Source organism: Pavona decussata, unplaced genomic scaffold (assembly GCF_977016875.1).
Source record: "Pavona decussata unplaced genomic scaffold, jaPavDecu1.1 SCAFFOLD_15, whole genome shotgun sequence".
NCBI classification, from domain to species: Eukaryota; Metazoa; Cnidaria; class Anthozoa; order Scleractinia; family Agariciidae; genus Pavona; species Pavona decussata.
Window position 1 is genome coordinate 285,563 of NW_028145438.1, and position 14,180 is coordinate 299,742.

At 38.2% G+C, this 14,180-nt stretch overlaps 1 protein-coding gene across 2 annotated transcripts in view; it reads right to left on the bottom strand.

Annotated features, from left to right (window-relative positions):
* Window positions 1-2,169: 2,169 nt before the first annotated feature.
* LOC146487529 (uncharacterized) overlaps window positions 2,170-14,180 on the bottom strand; it is a 45,607-nt gene continuing 33,596 nt past the window's right edge. For both annotated transcript variants that reach the window (XM_085084181.1, XM_085084187.1), the window contains 3 exons: window positions 7,222-7,464; window positions 6,454-6,531; window positions 2,170-5,841 (listed from right to left, as the gene is read on the bottom strand). In XM_085084181.1, the coding sequence (XP_084940307.1) occupies window positions 5,648-5,841; window positions 6,454-6,531; window positions 7,222-7,464 (515 nt within the window). In that variant the 3' untranslated portion in view covers window positions 2,170-5,647. The remainder of the gene's footprint in view (window positions 5,842-6,453; window positions 6,532-7,221; window positions 7,465-14,180) is intronic.

Below are 14,180 nucleotides of genomic sequence, written 5' to 3' on the forward strand. Positions count from 1 at the left end.
ATTGGAATGATATACTTGACTATTTGACGCTTGGAGTCTGTCCCAAAGGTCTCCCAGGTATATAGAACGGAGCTTTAAGCCGAATGGAGCAGGTGGGTTGCTAGGCTAAGAGGTGCTAAGGGGTTAGTTTCTAGAGAAACTGTGGTTCTGCGTTCGTTGCGGAGAGGAACATAATATTTGGTTTGATCAACAGAATCGATGAGGTAATTTGGCACTGCAAAGAGATTTGAGTGTAGAAAAAGAGAATGCTAAAATAGATTTATGTTTCATCAGTTTTTCAAAAGCTGGTTAACGCAAACCGAGATCAGTAAGAGGTAATCGTCCAGTTCTCTGTTTAAAATCTAAGACAAAAGGAACTAACCTCACAGGGCACAGGGACACGCAACGGTTCGTCAAGTCAAGTCATCTTTATTTAGGCAGTGTGGACCTATCAGCACTAGCTAGGTTGAAATATCGATCGGTGAAAAATCTGTTCGAAAGACCTTGGCCGCCACTAAGTTGTTAGTGAGATTTCCCCTCAAACTTTTAAAACTACAGAAACAAATTCCTTTTGTTTTGGAAGGCGCAGATTCGAAGCTTTGGTGATCTAGGATTTTTTGGAAAGCCAACAGCAGCTCGCAAATTCTAGGAATAAGATTTTTTACCCTAAAATATTCTTTAACAACATAATAGGTTTTAGCGTCAATTGGAAACTCGGAAAAAAATCCAAATTCCAGATGGGATTTGAATTTTGTGCTAAAGAATCTGAACATGGGCTAAAGGAAACATGGGTTTCGACTAAAGAAAGGTTTAATTTTTCTCAAATAAAGTTGAATTACTCACACTGAAATAGCCTCTTATATTTTCTGGTCCTTCTCCCTATTTATTTCTCGTAGAATATCCCTAACAACGCGCTGTTGGATTCAAAATTACATCGCAAGCATTCGTTAAGTCTTGGTAACCGAGCGTCCTACTTAAATCCCAGGCGCGGCCGCTAAGCGCACGAGCATTAACCCCAAAAAGTAACTGTGGGGGAAGCAATTTAACCGTTGAGAGGAGATTTCAGCTACCGGCCAATCACTGAGCTGAAAATACAAAAGACATTGTTTTTCAAATTCGTCGGCAGCTGGTTAGAGCAAAAGTAAACTCCTTCCACCCCCTGCTGGTTGCAAAATGTGACAAAAAGATGCCTCTCCCCACAGCAAAGGAGTCGAAAACAATTTTGAAATATTAAACATACCTGTGCCTTGGCTTTGAAATATGCTTAGTTTATTGGTTTAATTTAGGCGTAAATGTATATTGAAATCAATGACATGTTCAAAGTCAGAACGCAAGCAAACAGGAAACGAAGTAAAAGGTTGCATTCATAATATTTTATTTCAAACATTACTTGATGCATTTCAGGCTCTTGCTAGCTCGAGTGAGCTCGAGCGAATGGCTTTAACATCGGATGAATTTGCTCTTCTATTACGGCATTTCAATTACTGACACTTCTAATAAGCTTAGAGAGATAAAGCAAGTTACATTGCAACAATCGCAACAAAACAATTTAAATCGAACACTTCCAAAAACCGTCTTCCAAGCGCTGAATTGGAGGATACGTATTTAAAGTAATAATCCTTTTTCCAAACCTGGAAGGGAGTTAGTTAGTCGCTCCATGGCACAGGATTCAAAACAAACAACGAAATAATCCGGTAAAAATAGCTTCAGTAACTATTAAAACATATATTTCTCGAAGCACTCTTGTTTCCAGTTTTCTCGCTCCCAAACTTTGTCCGACACCTCTTCTGAAATAATAAAATGGGAATTTCAGTGGAATCCACGGAATGGCTCTTCTCTCCACTGTTTCCAGGTCGAATTGGAATTTAAAAATGTTGTTTTTTTGTGGAAGAGGAAAACCGGAGTACCCGGAGAAAAACCCTCGGAGCAGGGACGAGAACCAACAACAAACTCAACCCACATATGACGCCGAGTCCGTAAATCGAGCCCGGGTCACATTGGTGGGAGGCGAGTGCCCTCACCACTGCGCCATCCCTGCTCCCACAATATCTTCCCTGTTATAAAATGACAGACAAATGGAAACTTTTACAAGTGTCAATCATGACACATGTAACCTTCACTCCCCACCCCTCTCCCCCTTCCCTCGCTCCTTAGAAGTACAGCGCTATGATATAAAGAGGCAAAAATTAATACAAACAGTTTTATTCTCTTCAAACCTACAATATTGCACGACCTGATATAATTGAGCGTGAAAGAGAAACTAAAATTTAACATGCACTAAATGCTGCTATGCCATCTTCCTAACAACATCACTAAACACGTTAAAGGCGGCAGATCTTGTATTTTAACAAGAATTATTTGGTAAATCCTATGGACAACTCAGCTGGCTTGGGAGTTAGCTTGGATAAATCATACAAGCATAATTTCTAACATACAAAGCTCTTTTTGGCCGCCTGCAGCGAGATTGACGAGGTGTACCGGCCTACACAGAACAAAGGAAACAGTAAAACAAAAACAAAAAAAAATAAAAATAACCAACATTTTTTTAAACTAAAATATAGAGAAGTTTACCAGTTCACACCAAATGGAGCAGTCCACTGTTTCAAAGCGCTGGCAGGTTACTCATTTAGATCAAAATGGGGTTAAAACAGAATCTGGCTAATCTTAAGTTATTATTACTAAGTATGATACGAAACTGCTTGAACAGAATTAAAAACATTTATATATGCATTTTTTTACCAGCACTTCTGGAAGGCAAAATAAGTCGGCCAATTTCGCGAGCAAAATTTATCCAAGCCAACTTGAAGCGTAGTCCGTTTCCAAGACTGATTTTTATCGCGCGCACTGGTGGTGAAAATTAGTTCCAAAATCAGGCTGCTTGTGTGAACAAAAGCTCCTCGTTTCGCCGCCGATTAACAGTTAACTACGATAGTCGATTAAATATAAAATTATTTTGCAAAGTTGACTTTTCCGACACTTGTGGGCCCATCTGAAGAAGCTTCCGAGGAGCTCAAATTGCAAACGAAGTTTTTTCAGTTTTCCTTGCAAACGAAGTTTTTCTTTGCTCAAACAGAACGTCTGCAACAAGTGCATTTTGATCAACATTTCTTGAAACATGCCGCCTTTGCAAAAAGGCAAGGCCATTCTGAATATGAAGAATGATTAATGAGAGTTCCGAGTTCTATGTCCATATATTCTCCGCATTTTCAACAAATGATATGAGCAAATAAAATCACTCGAACAAGTTTTACAGTGTTCACTCCTTTTATCACTCTTCCTTATTTTATCGTAAAAAATTTGACCCTTTTTGAGGTTAGGCTCCGACAGGAGAAACAGGGGAAAACTACGTGAGCTATCTGACTTCAACGATCTCAAAAAAGGGTCCTATATATATCAAAAGACTGTAATTATATAGCTACCTAACCGATCGCTATTTCATATATACTGCCACACTACCATATATAAACTGAAAGCATTCCCCTTAACGTAACCTTATATATTTTTTTTTTCACTTTTTCGATTTTCACTTCTTTTTAGCCCCATTATACTTTAAACATATAAAGGTAATTGAAATTAATGTCTTGGCTCTGTTCTATTTCTAATCTGCCATTGATACTTTCATTATTCTACTGTTAAATTGTGAATAATTAACAATTAGATTCTGAGCTAGAGATTTCTATCGCGTGATAGCTGATGGGGGCGTAGCCCGAATCAGCTATCACGCATAGAAATCGAGAGCGAATAATCTAATTGTTTTAGTATAAATCTACTAGTCGCAAAACTAAACAAGTAAATTATTGATATCCTCATCGCAGACACTTCGAAAACGCGAGGAAGCGGCCGCCATTTTGTTGAAACCGCTACTCACTATCTATCACAGAATAGATAGCGAGTAGCGTAGCCAATCAGAGAACGGCATTCGTGATAGAAAATGAGTAGATTTATACTAATATATGAAAGAGGGAGCCCATTATTTTAAAGCCTCGTGGCTTATCATAAGCTTCCTCGCCACCACTATTAAACTTGTAATTTCAGTTATTGTAGCAAAAATAAATTTGGAACTTGACTTGAAACTACCCAAGTTTCCACTAAAACTGTAGCAAATAATATTTACCGGTAGCGAGTTTTCTGTAACCTCTTACAGAACAATAATTGTTGTCTGTTTACATTTGTTTTAGATTTGAACGTTGAACAGCTAACTACGCTACCTTAAGACAGGGCTAAACGTCGTTCTTAACTAGTTAACATTTTTGGATCAGATAATACGTAGTCCAACATTGGATGACAATGTCAGACTTGCCACGGCAACATTCATCTTAGAGAAAAACTTGGTTTTAAGATAAGCTGACATGGGATGCTTAACGTTCCAACTTTGATAGACCAATATATGTTTTACATCTATGTTGGAATGTTTTAGCCAGGCCTTTACACTTTCACTAATATATAGTTACTAACGGTTACACAAGGACTATATACTACAACAAGCAAAAAGTGAATTAAGAACTGAGCAGGCAGAGTGCACCGCAAGGCTCAGTTAATTTCTTAAGATAATTAAAGTTAATTGGAGAACTCGTTTAGTAAAAATTATAGCTTTACTACTCAATGATACGCCACTATCTAACGAAAACTCATGTTCCAGTATATAAGCAAATTGTTCTGTTGCACTGAGCTGCTACATCATTTAAAGTTGCTACATCATTTAAAGTTGTGAAATTTGCATGCAGATAGTTTAATATAACGACTGGTGTTATTAAGAAAAAAACATTTATGGTGAGGCGATCGGGGATCGTTTGCGGCTCAAATTGGGGATCATTTCTGGTCTGGGGATCATTTGCAGGCCTGTACAGACCTGACAAGCCCGGCTCTTATATAATCATGTATGTCAATTTCGTGTTTCCATACACAATGTTACTAAAAATTTACACGAGTAGCTTCGAAAACCTTCAGGAGCGCAGTGCAAACAGACGATTAACAAACTGCCTCTCACATTGCGTAATAATAATACCAGTAGATAATCCTAAACAATTTTTTTTTTTCACTTTATGGTACATGATAAACAAACATGATCAAACTACCTGTACTACAAAAAGCCAATTCTAAACAAATGGTGTTGTATTTCTATTTCTTTTTTGTTTCACTTCATGGCACACGATAAAAAGAAGTTCACTTACGCAGCCATTTTCCCTCTCTCCCAGCGGCCGATTAAAGATCGGATGGCCGAATTGTAAACTAGGAACTCGTTAGTTGACAATACTGGTTGTTGGCTCTTTTTGCAGCCCTACAATTGTTTTTGGGTAAATTATGATAGGTCTCCTAAGATAGGGTTAATAACAAGAACTACAGAAACCGAAGCGGTCTGTCTATTGCTTACATGACGGCAGCTGTAGTCACATTTCTTGTATTGTAAATCCACCAAGACCAGTGAGAACCACCTCTTAAAAACTATGTTAGATTAACACCTTTGGTAACTATTTCAACATATGTACCACTAAGATCTGATGCTTAGCTTTACGAAAAACCTTAAAAAGGTGTCTTAAAAAATCTTGGACAAATAATAGTTCTCGTACTTATTAAAATTTAACAGAAACTTTGTGTGTTGTCTTCTCAAAGAGTTTTTTTTCCAACATTGAAATATTAAAGTAAAAGTGTGAAGCGTACAGCGTACTATTTACAGTAAGTCAGCTGCTCCTGGAAGCTCACTTTCCACTAACTTGTCGTAGAGTTCTCCAACACGGAAACAGCGGTGTTGAGCCATAAGGTTAAGGACAACATCACAAGGGTTGGTGGTTCTCTTGTCAAGGAAGCGGATCTGGTTGTAAGACATGCCAAGCTTCTCTGCAAGCCATTTCCATTCATCTCCACCTGAAAGAAAAACGATTCACGGATAATTTGAGTTATGTAAAGTATGTGGTATTTCAAATTTAACTTCTGGTAATATATTTTGCATGGTCTATTACTTCATGAAAGTTATAACGGCGAAGTCGAATTTATCTTTCTATTTTGTTACCACTTTGCTTTTATTTATTCATGAAACTATAAAATGCCAGTTTTAACTCATGCAGTGATCGGCAAAATTAACTCGGAATAGGCCAAGACATTTCCATGACAATGCCAATCGAGAAGATTTATCATATTCCAAGGTTTTTTTATTACTATTGTTTTAGATAACTTTATTGAGACTTCACAGATGAAAATTATTAAAAATATTAAATTTATACATTAAAACTGAAAGCCCTAAAAGACAAGACCCAAAAGGAAGGAGCGCGGATAGTTATTTCAGACAATAGCAAATCCGGGGGCAAAAGAACTTTACTACTAATTACAGTTCGTTCTACTTAAGCTTAAAATAAAACGGAACTTCTTGATGAAATCTCTTACATGGTAATAATATAATTTAACCTTTCCTTCTTGAACAAGAAACTTCTTGGAATTCAGTCAGGAATACAGAATTCTGTAGCACACTGTCGCACTTACCACCAAGAGAAAATGTTAATTCCATTCTCTGCTTGAATGGGATGCATCTAACATCAAGGTCTTCCGGCAACAAAGGGCCTAGTTTAGACAAACAGCAAAATCAATAGACGATACAAAGAGTGCACAGGAGCCTGAACAATTTGCATGCATGGCTCGGGTTTTGGGTTGCAGATTGAGATAAATGGTGGAAGTATTAGGAAGATGCATACGCTGTTTTCGAACGATTCAGCCAACAAATGGATTGTTTTCTATTTCTTTGGTAGTTATAGTAACTTTGCATTTTTGCCACAATTTAGTTGACTTGAAGCATAGTAATAGAAAACAAATATAGCGAAATTTGAATTTCGCTATACTTAAAAGTTAGCACTCTGATTAAGAACCGCGGATATGACTTGGTGCTCTTGGCACAGCGGAATGCTAAAATTGTGTCATCAAAGGGCGATCGCCAATATCAATTACAATATGGCTCAAGACATTTGAGGAATATTGCACTTGACTGAAACATTTCTTAGAGTGTGGATAAATATAAGGGCTTTACCCTTGCAATTATTATCATATACCCCGGGCCTCTACCACAAAACATTGCCAAGAAGGCACGGCGTTTATGGTGTATCTTTCAGAAAATAAAGAAATTGTTCGCAAAACGTACACTTGTCATATTACGGCGGTGAGCTTCAAATCCAATATTGGATTTATCTATCATGAAAGGTAAAATAATTACCTTTAAGGGACCTACCTCTATATGCTAGGTATACATTGTTAACTCACCGGTAGTGCCGGCAGGGGCAATCGTCCTCAAGTGTTCTACTACGTCCATCCTTCTTTCAGATTTCGCAGCATTAGCAAGACATCGGATCCAGCCTTTCGCTTCAGGATCTGGATTTTCCAGTGAAGTTTGATTCAACTGCAGACATTCTTGTAGCCGAACAACAACTTCCTTAGGATCACATGACTGAGACTGCATAGAATCAAGAACGCCAGAGGGGAGGGCAAGTGGTGCTCTATTCGTTCCTTCAAAACAAAAATCAAATAAATACTATTTTACAAGGTTAAAAAGTTAAAGTGCTCATCACCCGTACCCAATTCCTTTCATTCTCAAAAGTAGAGGTAGAAAGTAAGCCAAAACAAGCAAAATAATGAGATTTGAAGTTATTCTCGATTTTTAAAACGCGATCGAAATCACAATATCCGAAGTTAAAACCGCGCCATTAGAGGACTGGTACTAGTGAGTTGTGACGTCGACCCGGTATCTCGATAACAAGAACACAACAAAACAGCAGTGACTCGTAGTGAGTTCTACGCGAGCTATTTGGGTTTCTGGCCGATTTTTTAGCCCAAAAGTCAAACACTGACACCGAATCGGAGCTAAGCTACAACTCAGATGATTCAAAATTAAACTGCAACCCCGGATACGTGATTGACGCGACGATCAAGCACGTAAAATAAAAAATGGAAGGCCTTAACTCCTACTCGCATGTTTAGCGCTTCTATCTCAGTCTTTTGATCAATTTAGCTTCTTATATGTTTACAGCGGGTTGGCATGACGATTTGAATAATTTGTATGATAATCATAGAACAAGACCATGTGCTTAACTGTAGCATGCTTTGTATTTTGACCTCAAAGGACATTTCTGGGTTTTATACAGTTCTGCACCTCTTGTTTTTTTTGTTTAGCGGCTGTCGTTCTTATGCCATTTCATTTTACTAGTATTTAGATCTAGTGTGGCTCGTTTCAGTTCGCGGTCCGGTGACAGTACAGCTTCTAGTTAGGATTGAACCGTGTGATAATCTTTAACCACCGAAAGCGACCGCCATTGTTGGTATCTTTGTGTAATTACATCAGTTTATCGTACAGTTTTTGTATTGCGGGGCCCGGCCATTTGTTTTTGTGGCAAAATGTTGTGTCTCTGATCATTGCTATTTGTTTTTTGATCCTTTCTCTAGCACTGTAGATTTCTTCAAGAGCTATGGAATGCGTGAAATTTAGAACCTATAAAGTCTGTTTAGTTACAGCTTCGTGTTTTCACCGCCTCACTTCGCTCCGTTCTGAGGTTTGTGTTGGGGGAGCTTGCTACTTTCTAAATATTCTAAATATTTCGGTTTTAAAGAATATTTTACTGGGGTGAAGGAAAGTGTAGCCTGCGTTGCAGCCGGACTTGTCACTCAAGACCTATAGAGAACTCGATATAGTCCGTCTGCGAAACGGCTCCAAATACAGTCGAACCTGTATATAACGGCCCTGTATTAAGCGGCCACCCTCTATTAAGCGGCCAGTTTTTAAAGTCCCGATTGTTTTCTCATACAAACGCTGTACTTGTTACCTGTATTAGGCGGCCACCTCTATTAAGCGGCCGCGGCCACCCTGTAGCAGTCCTATGTTTGTCTTTCTTTGTTATTTTTACCTGTATTAAGCGGCCACCCTTGAATGGAAACTAAGCCATATGTTATTTTATGCGGTATTTTATTGTGTTTAAAATGCGATCCAGCATCACTATAAAGAAATAACATGTACAAAGCTACTGTAAGGTGATAATCGGCCGTTTAATATAGTTAACGCTTTTTAAGTTTGTTTTGAATATGCTTCACTCTTTAGCAAGAAATTCCTCTTTAATTAACTTGTTCTTCAGCCATGTGACATTGAACATTGAGCGTAACAACTATGTAATGACGGAATTAGATATTTTGTTGTGAACTGTAAGTCATAGAAATAGAGCACTGTATACCGCAGGAGAGTAGAGGACAATTTATTGCATAGTACTTTTACACAATGTTACGTATATTATACCGTTAAGTTACAAGTTGGCACTGAACTTTGTTTAAAGTATTGATCACTTGAAAGATTGTTGATTGTCCTATTGTTTCCTTGCATGAAGTGTTTTTGTATGATACGCCATTAAAATTGACATTAGACCACGCCCAGTGAGTATTTTTGGTTATCCTGTATTAAGCGGCCAGTTAAACAAGTCCCGAGGGTGGCCGTTATATACAGGTTCGACTGTAGCTTGTTCTGGTATCCCGCCAGTTTGGAGGGATATCTGTAACCATTTCTGATTGGCTTAATTTCTAACGCGCTCTCTGATTGGACATTTTCCTATTGAGCAATCACTCAATACTCTACAAATAAATAACGAGTTGTTTATTCATCACACTAAAAAATGATTAGATAAAAAATAGCCTTGCATGAAAATTACGCTAAAAGCAGACTAGATTATATTTTAAGCTCACAATTAAGAATTTTATGAGTAAAACGCCACATTTATTTTCAGCTTGATCAACAGGTTGCAAATTATAGCCACATACCATTTTGTAATACAATGAGCCTCGTCGAAAGCGACTTCGATTAACATCTTTTTGAAGTTTTCACAATCAAAAATCTTCTCCAAGATTCAGTGGAGATAGCGCAAACACTCAGGAGAGCCATAGACGAGCACGAAATTACCATTCAGGACCTGTTGGGTGAACTCCTCGTCCTCTTCGTCTGTGATAGCAATCGCTGGAATTCCAATATCATTTAGGTGACGAACCTGGTCTTCCATAAGAGCTCGCAACGGCGATATTACTATAATCACACTGGAACCACGAGGCCTTTCGAAAAGAGCATCCGCAGCAATTGGAAGACATTGGAATATTACAGATTTGCCATAGCCAGTCGGTAAATTCACAAAAAAATATTTCGACCTAATAGAAATTTCCGAAGCGAATTTTTTTGTTCCGGCACTAAGAAGATTAGATATTTCGAACTGCTGTTTTCACGGCACTAAACGCTCGTTCCCAACTTTCTTCAGAAATAAAATATTTCAGAACGATCAATCGATCAATCTAAGGGAAAACCCGGGGAAGTACAACAAGTACAAATCGTGTTTTTAGGATCGCGGTTGGAGAGCAGAGTATTGCTCAAGAAGGAACGACCAATCATAGAAAGCGTTAGAAATTGAGCCAATCAGAAATGGTTACAGATATCTCTGCAAACCTGCGGATACCAGAACAAGCTTTTGGAAGCCGTTTCGCAGACGGACTATATCAGGGATTGTATAGACTGTCTGCGACGCAGGCTAAGGAAAGTGTAAATAAACAAGACTTTTCCTATGAACTAGAGGCTTGCCCCTTGGCAACGAAACCACCACATCAAAAATCTCACTTCGCAGCAACATGCGGACCGCCGAGGAAACATCGACATTTTTCGTAGCGTAAATATAAGCTTCTTCAGTTGATATTTTTATCATTTTTAAATTGTTTATTACCTGAAATTGGTCTGATAGTAAGAGCAAGAAAAACCGCACAACGTTTGGGAGCCGTTGTGTGTTATTTTTCAAAATATCTCGATTTCCAGGAAAGAAAAGTCGACCTTTTGAGCAGTATTTCGAACATGTCAATCGACCGACATGTTCGATTGACCCTTAACCTCGTTCTTCACAGACAAATTCAAGACTAAAGCTTTTTTAAAAAAGAATGATCCGTTCTTCTTGTAAAGCCTACGCCCAAATTTATACAAGAGAACTAGCTTTATCGTACCACTGTGGCCTTTTATCCGATCGCCAACAGACAGCAGTCTCAGAAGTAAGACTCCATTCGCTTCTTCGCATTCTTGTACGTCTAGACCAATTATAAATTAAAATAAGTTTAATATTTCAAAAGATTTGTTTTGGCTGCACCTATAAGCTTAAAAAAATGGATTTCTTATCGCTCGTTCGCGGCGATGTTTGGCACTAGTTTAAATCAGTAGACCTGGACTTGTTAGTCACCGCTTTAGCATGGACAGTTGGCGTCACATTTATACCGATATCATCTCGTTTCAGTCTTGAGAGGATTGGCTTGTTTCTCACTTCATCAATAAATCAGAATCGATGCATGAAGTCGTCGTTCGTAAAGTGCTTGGAGCATATTGACGATTTTCTGGGTTAGTACGCTTTTGTTCCATGACATCGATCGATTTATTTCTGCATTTCCTTGCTTCATCTTTATCAAACAGTATAGCGTGCGGAACTATACCCTTCAACTACATGTCTGAGAAGGCAGCACATTCACCTACCACATACCTTTCTAACACATTTCAAGTTCAGTATAGAGAATGTAGTGACAAATGAGCAAATGCTCTGTGGCTGAGATACCGGGTCGACGTCACAAGCTTGTTAGTTCCCAGTCTCTCAACTGCTCCTTTTTGTATTCAATATGGCGGAAAACGGGCTATTTTGGGCGATTTTGTCGTCTGATACAAACAAAATGAAACATGGAATACGATTTATTTCTTCGCAAAGCGTCTAAGACAGGCATAAATTTTCGAAATTCATTAAAACTGTGTAAGGGTGATAGGCACTTTAAGAAAAAGGAATAAGAAACCAAGTATTATTTCCATTCGCTCAAAAGATTTCTCTTGACAAAAATATTATATTCTAGTTTCTCTTTTTTCTTGGTTTTATTGAACTCTTCTTTCTAACAACAAATTCAGGTAAGCATTCCCACTGTAATGGCACGGTACCATTTTTTCGCATGCACTAAAACCAGTAGCAGTCCTATGTTTGTCTTTCTTTGTTATTTTTACCTGTATTAAGCGGCCACCCTTGAATGGAAACTAAGCCATATGTTATTTTATGCGGTATTTTATTGTGTTTAAAATGCGATCCAGCATCACTATAAAGAAATAACATGTACAAAGCTACTGTAAGGTGATAATCGGCCGTTTAATATAGTTAACGCTTTTTAAGTTTGTTTTGAATATGCTTCACTCTTTAGCAAGAAATTCCTCTTTAATTAACTTGTTCTTCAGCCATGTGACATTGAACATTGAGCGTAACAACTATGTAATGACGGAATTAGATATTTTGTTGTGAACTGTAAGTCATAGAAATAGAGCACTGTATACCGCAGGAGAGTAGAGGACAATTTATTGCATAGTACTTTTACACAATGTTACGTATATTATACCGTTAAGTTACAAGTTGGCACTGAACTTTGTTTAAAGTATTGATCACTTGAAAGATTGTTGATTGTCCTATTGTTTCCTTGCATGAAGTGTTTTTGTATGATACGCCATTAAAATTGACATTAGACCACGCCCAGTGAGTATTTTTGGTTATCCTGTATTAAGCGGCCAGTTAAACAAGTCCCGAGGGTGGCCGTTATATACAGGTTCGACTGTAGCTTGTTCTGGTATCCCGCCAGTTTGGAGGGATATCTGTAACCATTTCTGATTGGCTTAATTTCTAACGCGCTCTCTGATTGGACATTTTCCTATTGAGCAATCACTCAATACTCTACAAATAAATAACGAGTTGTTTATTCATCACACTAAAAAATGATTAGATAAAAAATAGCCTTGCATGAAAATTACGCTAAAAGCAGACTAGATTATATTTTAAGCTCACAATTAAGAATTTTATGAGTAAAACGCCACATTTATTTTCAGCTTGATCAACAGGTTGCAAATTATAGCCACATACCATTTTGTAATACAATGAGCCTCGTCGAAAGCGACTTCGATTAACATCTTTTTGAAGTTTTCACAATCAAAAATCTTCTCCAAGATTCAGTGGAGATAGCGCAAACACTCAGGAGAGCCATAGACGAGCACGAAATTACCATTCAGGACCTGTTGGGTGAACTCCTCGTCCTCTTCGTCTGTGATAGCAATCGCTGGAATTCCAATATCATTTAGGTGACGAACCTGGTCTTCCATAAGAGCTCGCAACGGCGATATTACTATAATCACACTGGAACCACGAGGCCTTTCGAAAAGAGCATCCGCAGCAATTGGAAGACATTGGAATATTACAGATTTGCCATAGCCAGTCGGTAAATTCACAAAAAAATATTTCGACCTAATAGAAATTTCCGAAGCGAATTTTTTTGTTCCGGCACTAAGAAGATTAGATATTTCGAACTGCTGTTTTCACGGCACTAAACGCTCGTTCCCAACTTTCTTCAGAAATAAAATATTTCAGAACGATCAATCGATCAATCTAAGGGAAAACCCGGGGAAGTACAACAAGTACAAATCGTGTTTTTAGGATCGCGGTTGGAGAGCAGAGTATTGCTCAAGAAGGAACGACCAATCATAGAAAGCGTTAGAAATTGAGCCAATCAGAAATGGTTACAGATATCTCTGCAAACCTGCGGATACCAGAACAAGCTTTTGGAAGCCGTTTCGCAGACGGACTATATCAGGGATTGTATAGACTGTCTGCGACGCAGGCTAAGGAAAGTGTAAATAAACAAGACTTTTCCTATGAACTAGAGGCTTGCCCCTTGGCAACGAAACCACCACATCAAAAATCTCACTTCGCAGCAACATGCGGACCGCCGAGGAAACATCGACATTTTTCGTAGCGTAAATATAAGCTTCTTCAGTTGATATTTTTATCATTTTTAAATTGTTTATTACCTGAAATTGGTCTGATAGTAAGAGCAAGAAAAACCGCACAACGTTTGGGAGCCGTTGTGTGTTATTTTTCAAAATATCTCGATTTCCAGGAAAGAAAAGTCGACCTTTTGAGCAGTATTTCGAACATGTCAATCGACCGACATGTTCGATTGACCCTTAACCTCGTTCTTCACAGACAAATTCAAGACTAAAGCTTTTTTAAAAAAGAATGATCCGTTCTTCTTGTAAAGCCTACGCCCAAATTTATACAAGAGAACTAGCTTTATCGTACCACTGTGGCCTTTTATCCGATCGCCAACAGACAGCAGTCTCAGAAGTAAGACTCCATTCGCTTCTTCGCATTCTTGTA